Below are 20,246 nucleotides of genomic sequence, written 5' to 3'. Positions count from 1 at the left end.
TTTCTTGGTGGTATGAGGTCTCTATGTCTCTCTGCTCACTTCTCTCTTTTATAACTCAAAAGAGATTGGCTTAAGACACTACCTAATCTTGTAGGTCTCATCATGTAACTGCCATTAGTCCATCTCATTACATCATAGTAATAGGATTTGCAACACATAGGGAAATCTCATCAAATGACAAAATGGTAGACCATCACTCGATACCGGGAATCATGGTGTAACCAAGTTGACACATATTTTGGGGGGACACAATTCAACCCACGACAGACCCTGTGTCTCTCTGTGTTTTCCTCTCCACTTGTGCTATTTCTACATCTTGGGGCTCTGGGTGTATGACTTCTGCTGTGTATCACTTTTCACTGAATCATTTGTGAGTTAAAAAAAAGACCCTGAGCCATAGAAGGAAAAGAATAAAAATACCTCGTGGGTCAACAAAGCTTGTGTCCCCAGGGCCAGGGCACAATTGTTGCCTAAAATACCTTTCTCAGTGCTCCGCTTGACCTACTTTTAAATGTCATCATCATCAACTGGTATTTTTGATCACGAGCCCAGCCACACACCTCCAGCTCAGTGACAGACGTCAGGGACCTTAAACATGAAGGCCTAGCAACAACTATCCCCGCCCCCCACACTTGAGAAGCTGGGCTCTTTGCCTCTCCTTGGCCTTCGCTTAACATGAGTGATGTACGTTTCATCCTTACCAGCGTTCTGGGCAAGCCAACCTTTTGAAACCTTTCATTTTTCATTTTTCTACTTTCGGCTTTGGCATCCCCAGCAATCCTTGGGCTATTTTGGCTTGTCTGAACTCTGCCTTTCTTTAGCCCCCATCCTCCTCCTCTTTGTGGAATCATCTGGAAAACAAGGCAGTGTCTGAGCTGCCATGCCTCCCCCAGGTGCACAGTGCCCCCAGTTGCAGCTTTCCTTCTTCATGGCCCCCTCCTTCCCACCCACCTCCTCCACCCTGTGTCCTCAGGGCCTCAGTGACACGTGTCTAGCAGCTTCACCTGCCCATTTCCAGCTGGTAGTTCTAACCTCCCCATGTCTTCTAAGTGTTAGGTCTCTGTCCTCTCTGATGTTGGCTACATCTCCCAATTTAGTATCATCTGCAAATTTAATTAACACGCCGTTGCCTCCCTGTTCCAGGCCATTAATGAAGACGTTATGGCAGTGCCCCAGCAAACAATATTTTCAAGGTCGCAAGGAAAAGAGAGCTAAACCGCTAATACCTCTGCCCAACACGGGGGAAAGAGGCAATCAAGTGCCTACGTGTGGTTTGAGCCATTTCCTCTGGGTTTTGTGAACTACTCCCAGACTTCGGTGAGGTGTTTATTCCTCCCTTCTGCCTCAGCCGCCGCATATCCGTGGACAATTCTCATTTGGAAAATAAAGAACATTAGGGCAGGCCTTCCTTTTATTTTTATCCAGTTTCTAGCAGGAGAAGCAGCCACTAATTGAGCATTTGTAGGGATAGACAAAGTACATGGTAAAGACAAAGCAGTTGTTATTAGGCTTGTTATCCACCTATCTCCCCATTTCTGAAGTACGGACAGTGACTATGGCAAACGCACATCGAGGACCAAAGCAGCCTGACGAAAATGGAAGAGAAGATATGTTCCTGGCAGGAGGTTTCCTAAATGGCCAACCTACAAGACCTGTAGCCAAGAGGGGACGAAGGGGATGCCTTTCCATCCTAGTGGTTTGGGCTGCTACCATCTGATGAATCGCTTTTATATGGACTTCCTTGCCATGGTCTTGTAACTCCCACCAAGTGACTTGATGAGACCATACAAATAAGGTGTATGGAACCCTAATGAAGGGATTGGTCAGTTTTACCATTCTGCTAGGCTTAAAATGAGTCATCCCAGAGGCAGAAAGGGGGGATATAACTACCACCAAGAAGAAGAAATGGGAGTTGAGCACGTCCTTTGGACCCAGGATCCCTGAGCTAAGAGCCTCCTAGACCCAGGAGATGGTGAGAAGCAGCAGTAGCAGAACCAGTAGATAGGCACAAGATGACGCAGTGGACTTCCCGGCCCACAGAGCAAGGTAGTTACAGTGGGTGTGTCAGTGGACCCACAAAAAAGAGAAAGCTGAGCACCTCCTGGCCAGGACTTACAGGCAGAGTGAGGTGCCTCTGAGCGCTTATCAGTGGAGTTAAAGAGCTTTGTAACACCTGCCTGAGCAGGGCAGAGGCCAGGCCAACCCAAGAGACCCGAGGGGCTGAGGGGCCAAGGGCCAGAGAAGGGGCTGAGAAGAGGCTGTCCTAATTGAAGAACTGTATCCTGAGTCCTTCCTGATCCTGAATTGTAAGCTGGTACTTCACTAATAAACCCCATAACTGTGAGCATGGTCTGTGAGTTCTGCGTGGCCACTGCAACAAATTTTCAAACACAGCAGAGATGTAGAGAGTGTCGTGGATGGAGTGGCTAGTGTCAGAACTGGTAAAAAGGTTGGAGAGAGGAGGCATGTCTGACTTCCACCTCATAGGAATCAGCTTTGGGCTGTTGATCTTGATTCTCCTTCCCCTCGTGAAGAGAGAGGAGGTCAGACACCCCCGCCACACCATTTTTACAGTGGCTAAGCTGTTTGTTTTCCCAACAGCAGGCCTGGCAGCCCCCACTGGTCTAAATTCCCCTCATTACAAGGAATAGCTCATTGTGAAGTCTGATTTGCCTTCTTTCCACACCAAACTGCAGATATGAGACTCCAATACTGTAAATTGCTTGGATCAGAAATACAGAATCATGGGAGAGACTCAGGATAATGTTATTCACGCCCAGAAAATTGATCCCGGGTTATTTACTGTTTCCAGCACTTCCTGTCTCCCCATCCCTCACTGCAGCCTGTCTTGGGTTCAGAGACTCCTAATCATTTCTCAGATGGAATGTCTTGAAGGCGTCTCTGGACCAGAGCCCAGGCTAGCCCATCAGAGGCAGGGCACGGAGCTCAGAGCCCTGATGTGGAAGGGGCCCTGGGGACCAGGGAGCAGCTTGGCATTTCCTCTTGTGCTCAGATAGAGCTGGTCCGCCATCTGCAGTCCTCCTCTCAGTCCAGGCTTGGCTTCTCCAAACCTAAGAACACACGAGACAAACTGCAGTTACCCCAACTGGTCAGCTCAGACTGTGGCATGCTCAGACAACTCACCTAGCAATGGCTTAGGGGCAGAAAGGCTGCTCTGTAGAATCTGTACCTTTCCCAGCTGCAGACATCCATATGTTCACACATCAAATGTTGAGAGACCAAAAAAAAAAAAAAGGGTAGTAGTTAAAAGCTTGGATTCTGAAGCCAGGCTGCCTGAGTTTGATCTGGGTATTTCAATAGTTGTGTGGCCTTGAACCAGTTGTTTCACCTCTCTGGGCCTCGGTTTTACCACATGTAAAATGGGGTAATAACTATACTGACTTCGTAGGGTTGTTGTGAGATTTAAAGAAGCTGATGTGTGTGGCGTCTGACTGTCATTTATTACATATTGAGTACCTACCATGCTCTAGACACTGTCAATGTCAGGAGTCAGCAAACTTTTTCTATAAAAGTTCAGATAATATTTTTGGCTTTATAGGCTATCAAGTCTCTGTCACAACTACCACAACTACTCAGCTCTGCCATTGTAGCCTGAAAGCAGCCATAGATAATATGTAAATGAATGAGCATGGTTGTGTGCTGATAAAACTTTATTTATAGACACAAAAATTCGAATTTCATATAAATCCATATCACTAAATATTCTTCTTTTGATTTTTTTTCATCCATTAAAAAATATAAAAACTTGTTCTTTACTCATGGGCCATACAAAAACAGACGGCGTTCTGAATTTGGTCTACAGGCCATGTTTTGCCTGCCCTGGTCTTGGTGTTGAAGATGCAGATGTTAACCACGCAGGCTGTACTAGTCCACGGTGTGAATGGAGCCTCACAGGAGCCTTGGAAGCCAGTGGGCTGCTTCACGACCCTCGCACTATTTTGCCCCTGCTAAGAGAGCCCTGGTGGTTAAAAACTATGGTGAGGTATGGCTGCTAACCAAAAGGTCAGCAGTTCAAATCCACCAGTCACTCCTTGGAAACCCTATGGGGCAGCTCTACTCTGTCCTATGAGGTTGTTATGAGTTGGAATCGACTCGACAGCAATGAGTATATGGTAGTATAAGGTCTATGACCTCGCCTCAAAATCCCTTCTTGAAACTGGGGCAATGAGACTCCAAGATGTTGAGTGACTCAGGCCCAAGGTTATTGTTAGTTGCAATCAAGTCGGCTCCAACTCATGGTGACCTTATGTGCAACAGAGCAAAACATTGCCTGTTCCTACACCATCTTCATGATCTTTGGTATGGTTGAGCCCATTGTTGCAGCTATGGTGTCAGTCCATCTGAGGGACGGATTCCCTCATTTTTGCTAACCCTCTACTTTACCGAACTTGTCCTTTTCTAGGCCTGTAACTGGGGCAATGAGACTCCAAGATGTTGAGTGAATCCAGCCCAAGGTTAAGGGAAGGCAATGAGCTCCAAACCCTGGCTTTTCAAGCTCTAATTCCTCTGAGATAGATCTCGAGGACCGCAGAGACACAACATGCATATCTAAATAGCAGTCACTGACCCAGTCTCCTGGAAGTGTTCTAACCTCGGGATCGGAGAGTGGAGAGTTGAGCATAGAGACCCTGCTGGTAGGAAGTGAGGACACTGAGCAGCCGGCTGTTGCCCTTACGCCTTGCTGAGTAGGGACCTGAGAGGTTATTTGTGTTTGGTTTGAAACACTGCAAGCATTTGTTTCTTTCTGAGGGAAAAAGCCAGGGAAGACCAATCGACTGACAGGGAAGGGGTTCCTGGGCAAGATACAGTCCCCATGTGGATGTTTGGGGCCACTTTTGTGGAAGGCACTATTGGTCAACATGGTTGACCTGGGGAAATGGCCGCTACACAGCCCAGACCCTACTGACTCCACACTTGGACTGCCCCAGCTGCCTTCTCACTGGTTTCCCAGCCCCCAGCCTCTCCCTGCCCCAGTGCCTGCACCCTGCCATTGAGGGACCTTTCAGGCTAGCACTTTCATCATATTATTCCCTTCAAGGTACCATGAAGACCCTCGATCTCCTCCCACATGAAATGTAATCGTCCTGCTTGATTTCTAAGGGCTCCCACACTTAGGTCACAGACTCACTCTTATGGATTGAATCATTGTTGCTGTGAGCTACTGTTGAGTCAGCCCCTGACTCATGGCAACCCCATGCACAACAGGATGAAACCTGAGCCATCCTCATGATCGGTTGTAGATTGGACCATCGTGATCCATAGGGTTTTCATTGGTTGATTTTTGGAAGTAGATGACCAGGCCTTCCTTCCTAGTCCATCTTAGTCTGGAAGCTCTGCTGACACCTATTCAGCATCATAGCAACACCCAGCCTCCACTGACAGACAGGTGGCAGCTGTGTGTTAGGTGCATTGGCCAGGAATAGAATCCAGATCTCCCACACGGAAGGCAAGAATTCTACCACTGCCTCTTTTATAGATTGAATTGTGTCCCACAAAAAGGTATATTGAAGTCCTAATCCCTGTACCTGTGAATGTGACCCTGCTTGGAGATAGGGCCTTTGAAGACGTTACCAGTTAGGTTAACATGAAGGTTATACAAGAGTAGGGTAAGTCCTAATCCTATATGACTGGTGTTTTGGACTGAATTGTGCCCTCCAAAAATGTGTGTCAACTTAGCTAGGCCATGATTCCCAGTATTGTGTGATTGTCCACCATTTTGTCATCTGATGTGATTTTCCTATGTGTTGTAAATCCTACCTCTATGATATTAATGAGGCAGGATTAAAGGCAGTTATGTTAATGAGGCAGGACTCAACCTACAAGATTAGACTGTATTTTAAGTCAATCTCTTTTGAGATATAAAACAGAGAAGCAAGCAGAGAGTCAAGAGGACCTCACACCACCAAGAAAGTAGCACCGGGAGCAGAGCGCATCCTTTGGACCCAGGGTTCCTGCAAGGAAAATCCCCTAGACAAGAGGAAGACTGATGACAAGGACCTTCCTCCAGATCCAACAGAAAGAGAAAGCCTTCCCCTGGAGCTGATGCCCAGAATTCAGACTTCCAGCCTACTAGACTGTGAGAGAATAAACTTATGTTTATTGAAGCCATCCACTTGTGGTATTTCTGTTACAGCAGCACTAGGTGACTAAGACAACTGGTGTCCTTATAAACGAGAAGAGACAGAGAGACAGAGGAAGGACTTTAAGTGGCATTGCAACTGCAAGTCAAGGAATTCCAGGGGCCAAAAGAAGCTGAGAGAGAGGCATGGAACAGATTCTCCCTCAAAGCCCCAGAAGCAATCAACCCAGCCAACACCTGGATCTTAGACTCCCAGCCTCTAGAACTATGGAACAATACATTCCTGTTCCTAGAATCCACCCATTCTGTGGCATTTTGTCACAGCAGCTCTAGGAGACTAGGATGCTGGCCAGCTCCCATCCCACGCAGGTGGCCTTCTGTGGCATCTCACATCCTCTGTGCCATTCTCTGCAAACCTGGCAACATCCCCACTCTCCACCACACCTGACCATGTCCAACCTTGACCCTCATATGAAGAAGCCTTCCTGTAGAGTCACACCTCAATTTCCTTAACTGAAAAATGGGGGAAGGACAGTACCATCCTCATGGTGTTGCTGAGATTGGATTAGACCATGTGCACCAAGCATCTGGGTGATATCTGAGACACGGACAAGCACCCTGAACAGCAGCCACCAGCAGTAGCAGCAAGCCATTAGACTCCCGGTCACAGCCACCTCTTCCCTCTTCAGATCTTTTAAATGTACTGTTTAAATCACACAATTACCATGAAATGGTTCCTGGATAACTGTCCCGTCAGCTATTTAGGACCTTATACACCGCCACACCTGGTGTACTTCCTTGGCTCCCTCCCTCCAGAGTTGCACAGCTCTGGGTCTGGACTCACTCATCTTTTCATTAAACAATTGAAACACTGCCACACTCCTGAGTCTTTTTTGAGAGGGGCTTCAGGGGGAAGGCTGAAGAGAAGTTATCTTCCTAACACAGCGCTGTGACAGGCTGACAGAGAATTTGATCACTGAAGAGTTGGCCTCAGAGACACTCAACAACATCATATATTTAAGTAACAAAAAAGAAAAGTGTTTTGTTAAAAAGATCCTCTGAGAAAGCAAAAAGGGACAGGAGCTGGTTCCACGGAAAATTCAGGGTGGAAAGGAGTGTGCTGTCATAGGGAGAGCAACTAGGCTGACATGACAATGTGTATATAAATTTTTGTATGAGAAACTAACTTGAATTGTAAACTTTAACTTAAAGCACAATGAAAATAGTATTAATAATAAAGTACAATAAAAAATTTTTTTAAAAAAAGATCTTCTGAGCAGCAGCGGGGTTTTAAGTGGACAAGAAGGTGCTCTCTGAGTGGGGTCTGGCTTCCACCGAAACCTGGCTGTCGCACATGGAGGCCTTCCAGGAAAGCCCTAGAAGCCCACAGCTTGGTCCACAGCTGTTTCCGTGAGCTCCAAGAATCCAAGCTCCCCCACCCAGAGCCCACAAACGTGCGGCCAAAGGTTAATGGGCTCCAAAGTGAGGATGGGAGATATATAAGGGCCCATTAGACTAGCCAGATACCTGCAGAGAAGCAGAGAGAGAATATTCTCCAGGCCCTCTCAAACCACGCTTACACTGTAAGTAGCTGAAGAAGGGGGCGGGGGGCGGGGGGGATTGTTAGCATGACCCCGGAAGCAGAACAAGGGTGCAAGCCTGAGCACTGGGGTCCAGAGATCTCTGGGGTGAGTTGGCCTGCTCCTGTCCCCCTCTGCCACTTGCAAATACATGGCTGGGCCCAGACTGATAGCCCCAAGTTGATTCCAGAGGAGTAAGTTAAAACTGGGATCCCTGGGTGGTCCAAACCATTTGGCCTTGACTACTGCCTAAAGGTTTGTGGTTTCAAACTCAGCCAGTAGCACCACAGAAGAAAGGTCTGGCAATGTGCTTCTGTAAAGGTTACAGCCAAGAAAACCCTGTGGAGCTGTTCTACTCTGTAACACATGGGGTCACCATGAGTCTGAAGCTACTCTACAGGAACAGGTTTTTTAGGTTAAAGCTGGAGTCTGTGGGTGGTGCAAATGGCTAACACCTGGGAAGAAAGGCCTGGCAACCTGCTTCCAAAAAATCAGCCACTGGAAAGCCTATGGAACACACATGGGGTCAACATGAGTCAGAATCAGCTATCGGTGGTGGTAGGTTAAAACCAAAGCCGTCGCTGTCAAGTCATTTCTAACTCATGGCGACCCCATATGTTACGGAGTAGAACTGCTCCATACAGTTTTCTCTGCTGTAATCTTTTACAGAAGGAGATCACCAGGCCTAATGGTCTGTGGTGCCTCTGGGTGAGTTCTTACTGCCAACCTTCAGGTTAATAGTGCAGTGGAAGCTGCCTATTCTAAAGCTGTATGTATTCAGCAACGCAGGGCTGCCCTGAGGCATGGAGGCTGCAGAGAGGAGGAGGCGGGTGTAGTTCCTGGCAAAGGGGAGGCTATTTGGGGTGGGTCTGGTGCTGTGGACTGCAGGCCAGGAACCCAAGCCAGGGTTCAGTATCCATGCAGGACCCCCGCGGGCATGATGGCTTTGCTCCAGAAAGTTAAGAAGAAAAACCTGGTCCCTAGAGACATACATGGCAAAGAAGGACAGAGAGATGGCACCTTATCCAGAGCTGAGCACTTGAGGGCTGTAGCCCCATCCCCGATAATGAAAGAGGGAGGGTAGTGCCTCCTCGCACGATGAAAAGCCCCTCTCCCACTCCGAGCTCACCAGACACAAATGTGTGTAGGTGATACACCAACTGCCAGTCGGATCAAGAAAATGAGCTGCAATTGGATTTTGCCCTTTTTTATTTAAAGTTTTTATTGATTCTTGTGGAGTGAATTAAACGTGAACCCCAGAATGAAAAGAGATCTATAGCATCTCCGTGAAGGAAATGGGACACCGTAAATATGACATATCCGCCACCGCTGAGAGGGAAAGTGGGGCCCCAAAGACTGCTGGGGAGAGATGGGAGCAAGAGGGGAAGCACGGGGATTCGGGGCTCACCCACCCCATCCTCTGTTCAGCTCAAGATCCTCCCAGGGGCCTGTACAGGTCCTAGGCTTCCTGGGAGGTGGTCTTCGGTGGGCGGGTTATCCTTCCAGGCCTGCTGGAGCTTTGGCTGTCTAAGCTGTTGTGCTCTTGTCCATGGAGATGGAGAGAGAAAGCAGGAAGAGAGGAGGAAGAGAGAGTGGGTGAGAGAGAGAGAACAAGAGCAGCAAGAAGGCAGAGTGAGCATCCTGCCTGGCTGAGGTGGTTTCTGAGGAAGGCAGAGGTGGCCGAGGAAGCAGGCCTGGCAGAGAGGCAGAACACAAGCACACAGCCCTAGAAGATTCGTTCCAAAGCAGGGGCTGGGGCTGGGCCTGCAGAGAAACTAGGGTGCCAGGCCAGAACAGGACCCTTTCTCACCAACAACATCCAGGCCGCCTGAGGGAAGCTCTTTATCTGAAGACCCTGTAATCACCCCTAGCCCCAGGCAGCAGAGGCCACCCCTGGCCTCTCCTCCCCGCTCAGGGGTCCAGGCCCCTGTGCTCAGAAGTCCGCCCAGTGTGATGCAGGAATGTTGGTTCCCCTGCTACACCCTCCTCCATCTTGGGAGGGGAGGTGGGCAGATGCAACATAGTGTGGGGTACTGGGAAAGCACCTCAGAAGGCCAGGGTTCCAGACCCCAGTTCCTTCAATGAGTCCCTTCCCTGCCTCAGGTTTCTCCTCTCCCCAGATGTCACTTGCTCCCAGGTGGGCATGAGAATGGCATGGGAGAGGACCTAGGAATAGAATGTCCTACAGCAATGTAAGGGATTAACCAAGGCTAGCACCTAGCCAGGCTATGACCCCCCACAGAGCCATCCCGATCCTGTCCCAAAGCCCACCCAACTGACCCCCTCTTCAAGTCTCTGCCTCCCTGCAGTCACCATGCCCACCTGGTCCCTCGCAGGACCTGAGCCCCAAAAGCCCTCTGTAGCCCACCTTCCTGCTGGCCTTTTCAGAGACACCACACTTCTCAGGATGCAGGAGAGCCCCACGTACGCTGGCTCCCTGCCAGCACTTACAGTATTTCCAGGTCTCATGGGCTGGTAGGGAAGATGCACCATCCCAGTTATTTCTGAAAGGCAGCCAACAGGCAGGTAGACATGCTGGAGCTTGGGGGGAGGGGAGGCGGGGCTTGTTCCAGGGCCAGTGAGCCCCCTCCCCAGGGGTGGGACCCCGCTATCAGCTCTTGGATGCTGCTCCAAGCTGAGTTTTTCCACTGGATCTGCCTCCAAATGGGCAGAGTCTCAGCCTTTTCCTCTATACTCCCAGGGTCTTGGCCTGATGCTCCCAGGTAGAACTGGGGGTCACCTGGGCCTGGCCCACTCCCTTTCAATGTCCTAATTGGCTCAGGGAGCAGGGAGGGTTCCCTAGCTCTTGGGTCAAGATTCTGCTAATAATCTAGGAGTTCTTTGAGAAATGAGGTCCCTGCAGCCTCATGAGTCCATCTGACCCCAGAAAACCTCACCTATAACAAAGAGAAGGACCGACAAGTAGAACAATCCTCCTCTGGTGTGTGGCAGAGTGCTGGGTGGCCTGCCCCAGGGTAGCGACCCACTGTCACAGTTCAGGGCAGAGGGTACGTGGCGTTTACCTGGGAAAGCCCAACACCAGGCTCAAGTCAGAGAGGCTCGGTGGCTTGATCAAGACCACACAGCTTCAGGTGGGGCGTGGACCAGAACTGAGGGCTCCTTCCTGCCTCTGAGTGCATCGCTGTCCATCTCGGCACCCTAAACTTGGTGACAGGGCCCCTTGTCATTGTCCAGCTCCAGGATGGTGTCCCAAAAGGCTGTGGCTGCCCTGCTGGTGGTGCACGTGGTTGCCATGCTCGCCTCCCAGATGGAAGCCTTTGTTCCTATCTTCACCTACAGCGAAATCCGGAGGATGCAGGTAAGAAACCACCCCGGCTGTCCACCTTCCCAGACATGGCAGATGTGACTCACAGCCCTGCTCAGCACTGACGTGGTGCTGGTCTCACTCAAGCAAAAGGGTTATCTCAGTAAAACCACATTTAATTAATGGTGCCAGCAACACCAAGGGCAGCATGAAAAAGCCAGGGCCCAGGGTAACCCTGAGCTCCAGCCATCTCTGTAGCCACCTCCACTCCTTCCCTAGCACCACTCAAAGATGTCAGTGGCTCCCATTAAGTGTCAGCTTTTCCCCACCCCTGCCCATCCTTTGGAGGAAATTTTCAATTAACAAGCACATAAATATTTATTACTGAGCATTTCTGCTGTAGAAGGTGCCACCCTGGGCCACAGCATACACAGAAATCTAAGACCCTCCTCTTGCGTTCAGCGAGCAGACACAAACATTGGAAGAATTAACCAACAATAGGAGACAAAAGAAAGACGTCACAAGGCAGGACATGATTAATTGCCCAATAAGTTTTTTTAAGGGATGCCGATCATAAGCTCTGGGCTCAGAGGAGGGGTAAATCATTGTGAGCTGGAGCTTGTTTAGAAGCCCTCAGGGAAAAGGTGAAACTTGAGCTGGGGGCCTCAAGGGACAAGGTGGGAGGAAGTGATGGGAGCAAACCCTGCGAAGTGGGAAAGAAAGTGGTTTTCACGCAGTAGTGGCATAGCCACCCTCTTTTGAGACCGAAAGGAAATAAGATGGGCCTAAGGTGGCATAGTGGTTCAGAGCTATGGCTGCCAACCGAAAGGATGGCAGTTCTAACTCACCAAGGTGCTCCTTGGAAACCCCATGGGGCAGTTCTACTCTGTCCTATCGAGTCACCTTGAGTCGGAACTGACTTGATGGCAATAGGTTTGGTGTGGGTTTGGAAGGTCCCTGGAGGTTCTTAGGCAACACTAAGAGTTTGAACTGGACTGTTAACTGAAAGGTTGTTGGTTCGAACCCACCCAGCAGTACCTCAGAAGAAAAGGCCTGGCGATTTGCTTCTGTTAAGATTACAGGCAAAAAAAAAAAAAAAAAACCCTCAGAGCAGTTCTGCTCTGTCACACATGGGATCGCCACGAGTTGAAATTGACTAGGCAGCAACTAACAACAACAACAAAGGTCCCTGGGTGGCACAAACGGTTTGCGCTCAACTACTAACCTAAAGGTTGGTGGTTGGAACTCACCCAGCTGCTCCACAGAAGAAAGCCCTGGCAATTTGCTTCATAAACATTATAGTCAAGAAAACTCTACGGAGCAGTTCTCCTCTGTAACACATGCGGTCATCATGAGTTGGAATGACTTGACGGCAACAGGTTTAATGGAACTCAGGCAGTGGGGCCTAGCTAAAACTGGACTACCAGATCTGCCTTCCTGGTGCCTTTAATGCTGGACTTCAAGGGATTCGGAGAGTCTGTGCAGACATTCAGTTCTCTCTAACACAAGGCAATGAGGAAACAGGACTTTCCTGATCTATCTGAGACCAAGGCTCCAATAGGGACAAATACACTAAATTGGCTCTGCTGGGAGGCTCTACCGTGGCCCCTGGATAGAGCCTCTCCCTATCTGCCCACTCTATGCACAGGGAAGGTTTCCAGATACCCAGGAACAGAACCCTTAGCAGAGGCCAGGATGAACCCAGCTTGCCTTCTTCAGGGGCAGAAATGGAAACTGATAGAGGTGATGCTGCAGCAGGCCTTCTAGATGTACCCCCACCCTACGTTCTTCCAAGGAGATGACCGATTGTTCTAGAATCACCATGTATCGGGGCCTGCCAAGAGCCCAATCCCAAGAGTGTCGTTGAGAAACCAAAGACATTGGGTGTGTGTGATCGCAGGAGACCTGCAAGCAGGATACCAGGCGAGTTTCAGGGCTGGACAGCAACAGTCAAACTCAGTAGAATGTAAACTAACAAAACGGCAACCAGAGGACACTTTGCATTAATCTGCTGTAAGCTTTTTCTCCTCATAATTGCCAGGCACCAGGATTTTTACAAAGCTGCAAACTCCTTCCTCCATAATTCATCTCCCTGTCTCACCTGTTATAAATCACCTCCTGGGAACTCCAAGTTCCCGGGCCACCCCATGGCGCCCTCACAGGCTATGCTGTCTTGCCACCTTTTTTATAGGCTCTCTGCTAAGAAAAACACATTTTCATACTTTATATGCATGAAGGGCGGCCGATATTTTTAGCATTTTAACTTAATTAACAGTAACGATCTGAGTGTGATGTTTTAACTACAGAGGAATGGATTCCTCTTCAAGTTGACCTCTTGGTGGACAATTCCAAGGGCCACTCCTAAGCCACCAGGGCTCTGAGCCTCCTCATGGAAGAGGCAGCTGGGGAGGAGGGGCTGTTTTGGTCTGTGAGATGCTCAGATACTTAACACCCCTGGTAGAGATGGACTGGAGCCAACTGGGCAGGTCGAGGGAAGGTAGGTTTTGTGCAGTTTTATTGGTTTGCACTCAACTAAGATTGGCAGTTAGAACCCACCTAGTGGTGCCACAGAAAACAGGTCTGGCAATCAGCTTCTGTAAGGATTACAGCCAAGAAAACACTATGGAGCTCAGTTCTGCTGTATAACACATGGGCGTAATATGAGTTGGAATGAACTTGATGGCAACAAGTTTGTTTTTTTCTTTTGTTGCGGTGTTTTGTTTGTTTTGGTTTTGGTTTTGGTTTTATGATACACCCCTAGGAAAGGGAGCGGAACAATGGGCAAAAGAAATTGCTGAGTGTGCAGCAGAGGTCTGAGAAGGCGAGGTCTCTGGACCCGGCAGAGTCCATGCAGGAAGAAGAAAGCAAAGTTATCAAGGTAAGCAGCCATCCTGGGAACAGTGCAGAAAAACTCGGTGGAAGGTTGGTTCTCCCTACCAAGCAAGGAGGCAGGGCCTGCCAACTGCAGCCATGGAATGTTCTAGAATATAGCAATGAACAAGGCATTCAGGCAACGAGCTCTATCCTAGAAGGGAGAGATGAGCACCAATGAGAAGACAAGTAGATTATTGCAGGCCCCAAGTAGGGCAGTCAATACAGAGTGATTGTTGGGGGGGCGGGGGGCAGGTGCCACTTTGGCTGGGGAGGGGTCAGGGAAGGCCTCTAGGAAGAGGTGATATTGGATTTGAAACCTGATGGTGAGAAGGAGCCATCCATGCAAGTGCTGGAGGAAAGAAGGAGAGCAAACCAAAGGGCCTGCCCAGGATGCACCTGGGGGTTTGAGGCCCTAGTGGCTAGGGTGTATTGAGAAAGGGTGAGGGGAGGTCAGCAGGCCCACTTCAGGCAGGGCCGGGGGGTTAGGCAAGACATCTGGAAAGTGACCTGATCTGACTTAGAACAATCTCAAGCAGCACAAAGTGGAGGCAGACCAATCAGGAGGCAGCTGCAGCCCTCCAGGAGAGAGAGCTGCCAGTTCCTCTCCTCCAAAATAGGAACCCAGGGAGACACCTACAGGTGTCAAGACTCAGGGAATGGGTCATCCATTGAGGGTTAGGAGGCATAGATTGTCAGCTCTGGAGGGAGGTTGAGGTCATCCAATCCAGCCCTTTAATTTCACAGACTCATTTATCCACACCGAATATTTATTGAGCTCCTACCATGTGCAAAGGAGTCCCTGAGTATGCAGATGATTAGCATGCTCAGCTGCTAACGCAAAGGCTGGAGGTTTGAGTCCACCCAGAGGCATCTCAGAAGAAAAGCCTGGAGATCCACTTCCGAAAAATCAGCCATTGAAAGCCCTATGGAGCACAGTTCTACTCTGACACATGTGGGGCTGCCATGAGTCAGAATTGACTAGATGGCAACTGATTACTGCGTGCAAGGCACTGGGGATAGAGCAGTGAACAAAAAAAAACTCCTGCTCACACTCTGGTGGGAGAGACAGATCGCAAATAAGGTCAATAAGCAAACTCTGTATATATATATAAATATATATTTAAAAAAATTATATATATATATATGGAAACCCTGGTGGTGTAGCAGTTAAGTGCTACGGCTACTAACCAAAAGGTCGGCAGTTCAAATCCATCAGGTGCTCTTTGGAAACTCTATGGCACATTTCTCCTCTGTCCTATACGGTCGCTATGAGTCGGAATCGACTTGACAGCAACAGCCACGGGGTATATATATGATAGAGGTTATGGAGGAAAATAAAGCAAGGAAAGGAGATGGGATTGATCAGAATTTTAAATAGGGTTATCGGAGAGTCATTATAAGAAAACAGTATTCACACAAAGACCTAAAGAGAGAGAAGGAGTGACCACAGGGTGTCTGGGGAAGACAGTCCCAGGGGAAAGAACTGCCAGTACGAAGGCCCTGAGGCAGAAGAGGCCTTGTATATTCAGTGAACAGTGCAGGGGCTGGAGTGGCTGGAGCAGAGGATACCACAGGGAAAGAGTGGGGGGTGGGGGGTTGAGGCCAGACTATGGACTTCATAGGTCACTGCCAAGACTTTACTTCCACTCTGCTGAGGTGGGAGCCTTTGGAGGCTTTTGAAAAGGAGAAACATGATCTGATTCACATTTTAAAGGGAGTTCCCCAGCTGCTGTATCTAGAACAGATTGAAAAGGCAAAGGCAGGGTTAGGGGGACCCCTGAGGAGACTGCTGCATCATCCAAGACAGAGAGACAGTGGCTTGGCCCAGGGTTGTCATGGTGGAGGCGGGCGAAGCGGTCAGAATCTGAAACTCTTTTTAGAAATAGAGAAGCCCACAGAATTTGTGGAAAGATTGGGTGTAGAGAAAAGTGAAAAATGACTTTAGGATTTTTGGCTGGAACACCTGCCGGGATGAATTTTCTCTTCACTGAGACAGTGAAGACTGCAGTGGGAGCAGATCAGTGGGAAGACGATCGGGAGGTCAGACTGGACCCATGAACTGGGAGATGCCTATTGGGCACCCACATGAAGACATTGCACAGGCAGGCAAATACACAAATCTGGAGTTAAGAGAGGTTGGGGCCAGGGACATAAGTGTGGGAGTCACCAGTGATTAGATGGAATTTAAAGACAAGACTGGGTGAGATCCCTGGGGGGGGGTGGGTGTGGGTGTATAAGAGGAGAGGCCCCAGGACTGAGAGCAGACACTTCCACGTCAAGGGCAGGGGAGGTAAGGAGACTGACATCAGAGAGGGCCAGGGCCTTGCCCAAGGTCACACAGTAGTCACAGCAGAACCGAGCCTGGATTCCATGATTCCCACCTGCCATCTACACCCGGGCCAGGGATCTTCCCCCACCCTCTTCAGGTGGCTACTGCTGTCTATAAATATAGCAAGGTCAGAGGTCAGGTGTACAGCCCAGAGGGTAACCTTAGCAGTGTGGGGTTCTTTTTCTTCCTCACATCCACTAAGGCCTCCTCAGGCTCACCAGGAGAGAGCTGGTAGTGAGTCATACAGTTGGCAAGAGTGGCGCTTACTCAGAACTATCCTCTAGATGTACCAGAGATAGAGTTTGCGTCACTAATGCCAAGGTCTCAATGGCACATGATACAGCATCCGTCTCCGGGAAGCTTGGACCTCCCCAGGACCATGAACCTAGAACAGGGCTGGGAGGTCCCTTAGGGGCCATCCAGTGACGCAGCCTCATTTCAAAGTGAGGAGACTGAGGCATTGCCACACCAAGGGAATGGCACAGCCAGGACTCGAACCAGCCACAACATCCAGCTGAGAACACCTCTGCAGCTGCTTGCTCTTCAGGCATCCCTAGCCCCTTCAGGTCTAGTGTACAGGCCCAGGCCCATTTCCCACATGCAGGGAACTGGTGGGAGGTGGAGGAGTGGGAGCTGGGGCTCCTCTGACACAGTCAGCCATCCGTATTGTACAGCAAGACATTTGCCCTGGGAGGCTCTGGCGGGGTGACTGCAACACCAGTCAGCCCCACCTGGCTCTGCCTCAAGGCTGCAGCAAACTCCCTTGGTGTGGAGCATCCAGACAGCTCAGCTCCTCTAGGGTCTCGACAGCGTCCCCTCAGTGCAAGAGATAGTATAGCCTGATGGTCGTCAGCACAGACCCTGGGGTCAAGCCCTCTGGGTTTAGCATCTACTCCCTCTTCTACTTACTACCAGTGTGACCTTGAGCAAGTTACTTGATCTTGTTGTGCCTCAGTTTCCTTATCTGCAAAATGGGGACACTAATTGTCCCTACCACGTAGGGTCATTGAGAGGCTTCATATATGTAAAGCACTTAGAAGGATGCCTGGCACGTAATAAGGCTCCACAACGTTAGCTGATATTGTGGTGAGTGCACCCCTTCAGACACAGCTTCCTCCACAGGAGAGGCTTGTTTATCCTCCCAGCAGGTCTCAGAGGCTCCCTCTGGATGGCCAAGGTCTGGCCTTCTGGTTAGAACTGAGGGGAGGTGCCAGGATCCCCGGAGGAGCCAGAAGAGTGGGGTAGGCAGGGTAGTGTGGCCAGCGGGCCCCTTTTGCCACCAGGGGTTAAAAGCCCTCTCTGTGCCTCTCCCTTCTTCTTTAACTCTGCCTTATTTCACAGCTGACTGCTCCTGTGGAAATTGGAATGAGGATGGACTCCAGGCAGCTGGAAAAGTACCAGGCCGCCCTGGAAGGGCTGCTGAGTGAGATGCTGCTGTCTACCCAAATGGTATGGGGGTGGGGTGTCCTCTGCCCACCCTGGTATTGATATTCTAGGAGCGCCATCTGAGCAGGGTTTAGGGACAGCGATTTGTTTTTCTGCTTTACATTTGAGAACATTAAGCCGTCTTCTCCAGTGGGGCACCCTTCCCTCCTCTGAGGGGAGCCTAGTCACAGAGCACCGCTGGCTCTAATGGCCAGCAACGGGCGTCTCATAAGTCCCTGCCTCAATGGCTCACGTCTGACCCCCAAATGCCTCTGGCAGAGGGCCACAACAAAATCAATGACTACCCTCCAGCCTCCCTCCCTCCAAGCTCCAGATATTTCCATCCCTCCCTAAGCATCACCATGACTGAGTGGTTGCCTTTACTGCAATCCAGCCACAAAAGCCTCTGTTCTTCCATCCCATCCTGCAGACCAAAGTCCTGAGCCCCAGCTGGCCTTGCCCCGTTCAAGGTCTGCCCGAATTACTGTGCAAAGCTAGATCTTGTCTGACAAACAGCCACTAATTACTTCTCACAGTCCCAGGAGGAGAGGAGAGAGACACAGAGAGAGTGTTGGAGATGGAGGAACCGGGAGGTTAAATGACTTGCCCCAGGCTACAGAGAAAGCCAGAGGTAGAGCTTCTAGAAGCCTAACAGAAACTCCTGCCTTCCCCACCCCACAGCCTGCCCTGCGTGCCCCCTCCTCCCTCGGATCCGCGGGCAGGTTTTAGGGGGAGGTTTTTTTTTTTTTTTCATAAGCGGGCAGCTGACACCACTGATCTCCAAACCTTTGCTTTTTCTTCCCCAGCAGCTGAGTGACGAACCCTGCTCCAGGAAGAAGGTGGACTGAACTGGGAGCCCCTGCCCAGATATCTGCACAGCCCATCAGCTCAACTGGGAAGGAAAACACCCTCTCCAAAGCCAATCCCCCTGCAGTAAATAAAGCACGAAATGTACAGAAAGGATTCTTTCATTTAATATGTTAATTTCCCAAGAGTAAGCTCCGGTCACAAGAAAAAGGGAAAAAAAGCACAGAGGGAGCTGGTCATCAATGGTGCATATATTAACCAAACGAGAGCCTTTTGTAAGTTCTAAGTTCAAATATTACATTGTTGTCATTGTCGGGTGCCGTCAGGTCGATTCCAACTTGTAGCGACCCCATGTGACAGAATAGAACTGCCCCAAAGAGTTTTCTTGGCTGTAATCTTTACAGAAGCGGATTGCCAGATCTTTCTGGGTAGGTTCAAACTGCCAACCTTTAGGTTAGCAGCCGAGCACTTAACCACTGCACCACCAGGGCACCTATAAGTACTATGTTAGACCCATCAAATTGGAAGAGTTCTCACTGCAGGTGAGAAAACAGAGGACCAGAGTGATGGATTTTTTTTTCCACACTCTGAGTCAGAGGTAGAGTAAGGACTGAAATTCAGGTCTCCTGCATCCTGGTCCATTCTCTGTCTACTGACAAGCTCTAGGTCCAACGGGCCAGAGGATTTTTAAGGCCTCTGCACTCAGCCCCTTACTGAGTAACTTCCAACCAGCCCTTTAACCTCAATGAGCCTTTGCAAAAGCAAGGTGGTAATATCCGCCTGGAGAGCTGGGGACAGTGGCACCAGCAAAGAGTAAATTACAATTATCATTATCACCTTGTGACTACATGCTCCAGCATCCGCAGCAAAATTACCTAGCCAACCCACTTGTTTCTGCCTTCTAAACAAAACTGGATGGGAGATTTCATTCTAATTTAATTTAACATTAATGAATGTTTATTTATTTATAAACTGCAGCCATATAGGAACCATGGCTTCCTCCATCCATAGGTTACTAACAATTAGACACCATGGCCATTTTGTCTTTCCACCCACCCCAACCACTGTGAGGACTTAGTCACAGGAAGGAGTTATCGGGACAAGACCCTAACCCTTAGTAAGAACCCCCTTTTGGGGTGCTGTGGCTGCTCCTGAGGAACACCCAGCCTGACCCGCTGCACGGTCACATGTGTTCCCCATGCACATACCGATAAGCCCAAGCACAGCTGCAGGTTCTTGGGAAACACTGCCAAGACGCCGGGTAATAAATGGAGAGGGCTGCAGCGAGGCACCTGGGGAGCCAAAGAGGCAAAAACAGAATCTATGACGTGTGCGATTGGGAGGCCCTGAATCCAAGACTTCTCCTCACCCTTGTAAGTTCTACCATGCCAGTCCATTCCACTCTCTGTAACACACACCAAGGAGCAGAAAAACAGCCCCTTTCCACGTGGCAAATACAGATTTTGTGTCCTCCTCTCACCCTTGGCCCAATGTTCCCTCATAGTGTGACTACCTTCCCCTATCAGCAGCAGGGGGTGCGTATATCTGAGGCTTGCGCCCTGGCACTGTCTGGGGAATTTGCCCTAAGATCCTGGGAGCCGAGTTGGCCCCTGACTAATGGAGACCCCATGCACAAAATGAAATGCTATTTGATCCTGCGCTATCCCCACGATCATTTGCAGATCAGACTGCTGTGATCCACGGGGTTTCTGTTGGTTGATTTTCGGAAGTAGATCGCCAGGCCTTTCTTCCTAGTCTGCTTTAGTCTGGAAGCTCCACTGAAATCTATTCAGCATCATAACAACATGCAAGCCTCCGCTAATAGACAGGTGGTAGCTGTGCACGAGGTGTGTTGGTCAGGGATGG

The 20,246-nt window shown here is 49.7% G+C and overlaps 1 protein-coding gene across 1 annotated transcript; it reads left to right on the top strand.

Moving 5' to 3' along the window:
• Nucleotides 1-10,882: 10,882 nt before the first annotated feature.
• On the top strand, nt 10,883-18,421 carry MLN (motilin). Its single transcript, XM_049870775.1, has 4 exons — nt 10,883-10,999; nt 13,707-13,823; nt 17,490-17,597; nt 18,380-18,421. Exons 1-4 carry the CDS (start codon nt 10,883-10,885, stop codon nt 18,419-18,421), a joined length of 384 nt encoding a protein of 127 aa, XP_049726732.1.
• Nucleotides 18,422-20,246: the final 1,825 nt, after the last annotated feature.

Source organism: Elephas maximus, chromosome 1 (assembly GCF_024166365.1).
Source record: "Elephas maximus indicus isolate mEleMax1 chromosome 1, mEleMax1 primary haplotype, whole genome shotgun sequence".
In the NCBI taxonomy this organism is placed as follows: domain Eukaryota; kingdom Metazoa; phylum Chordata; class Mammalia; order Proboscidea; family Elephantidae; genus Elephas; species Elephas maximus.
Note: the sequence above shows the minus strand (reverse complement) of the source record. Positions and strands in the feature narration are given on the sequence as shown.

Bases quoted from the DNA above. Each gene is read 5' to 3' on its own strand.
- MLN (XM_049870775.1), top strand. From the start codon at position 10,883: ATGGTGTCCCAAAAGGCTGTGGCTGCCCTGCTGGTGGTGCACGTGGTT. The intron at 11,000-13,706 runs GTAAGAAACCAC...ATACACCCCTAG, and splicing joins GCGAAATCCGGAGGATGCAG to GAAAGGGAGCGGAACAATGG. The intron at 17,598-18,379 runs GTATGGGGGTGG...TTTCTTCCCCAG, and splicing joins TGCTGCTGTCTACCCAAATG to CAGCTGAGTGACGAACCCTG.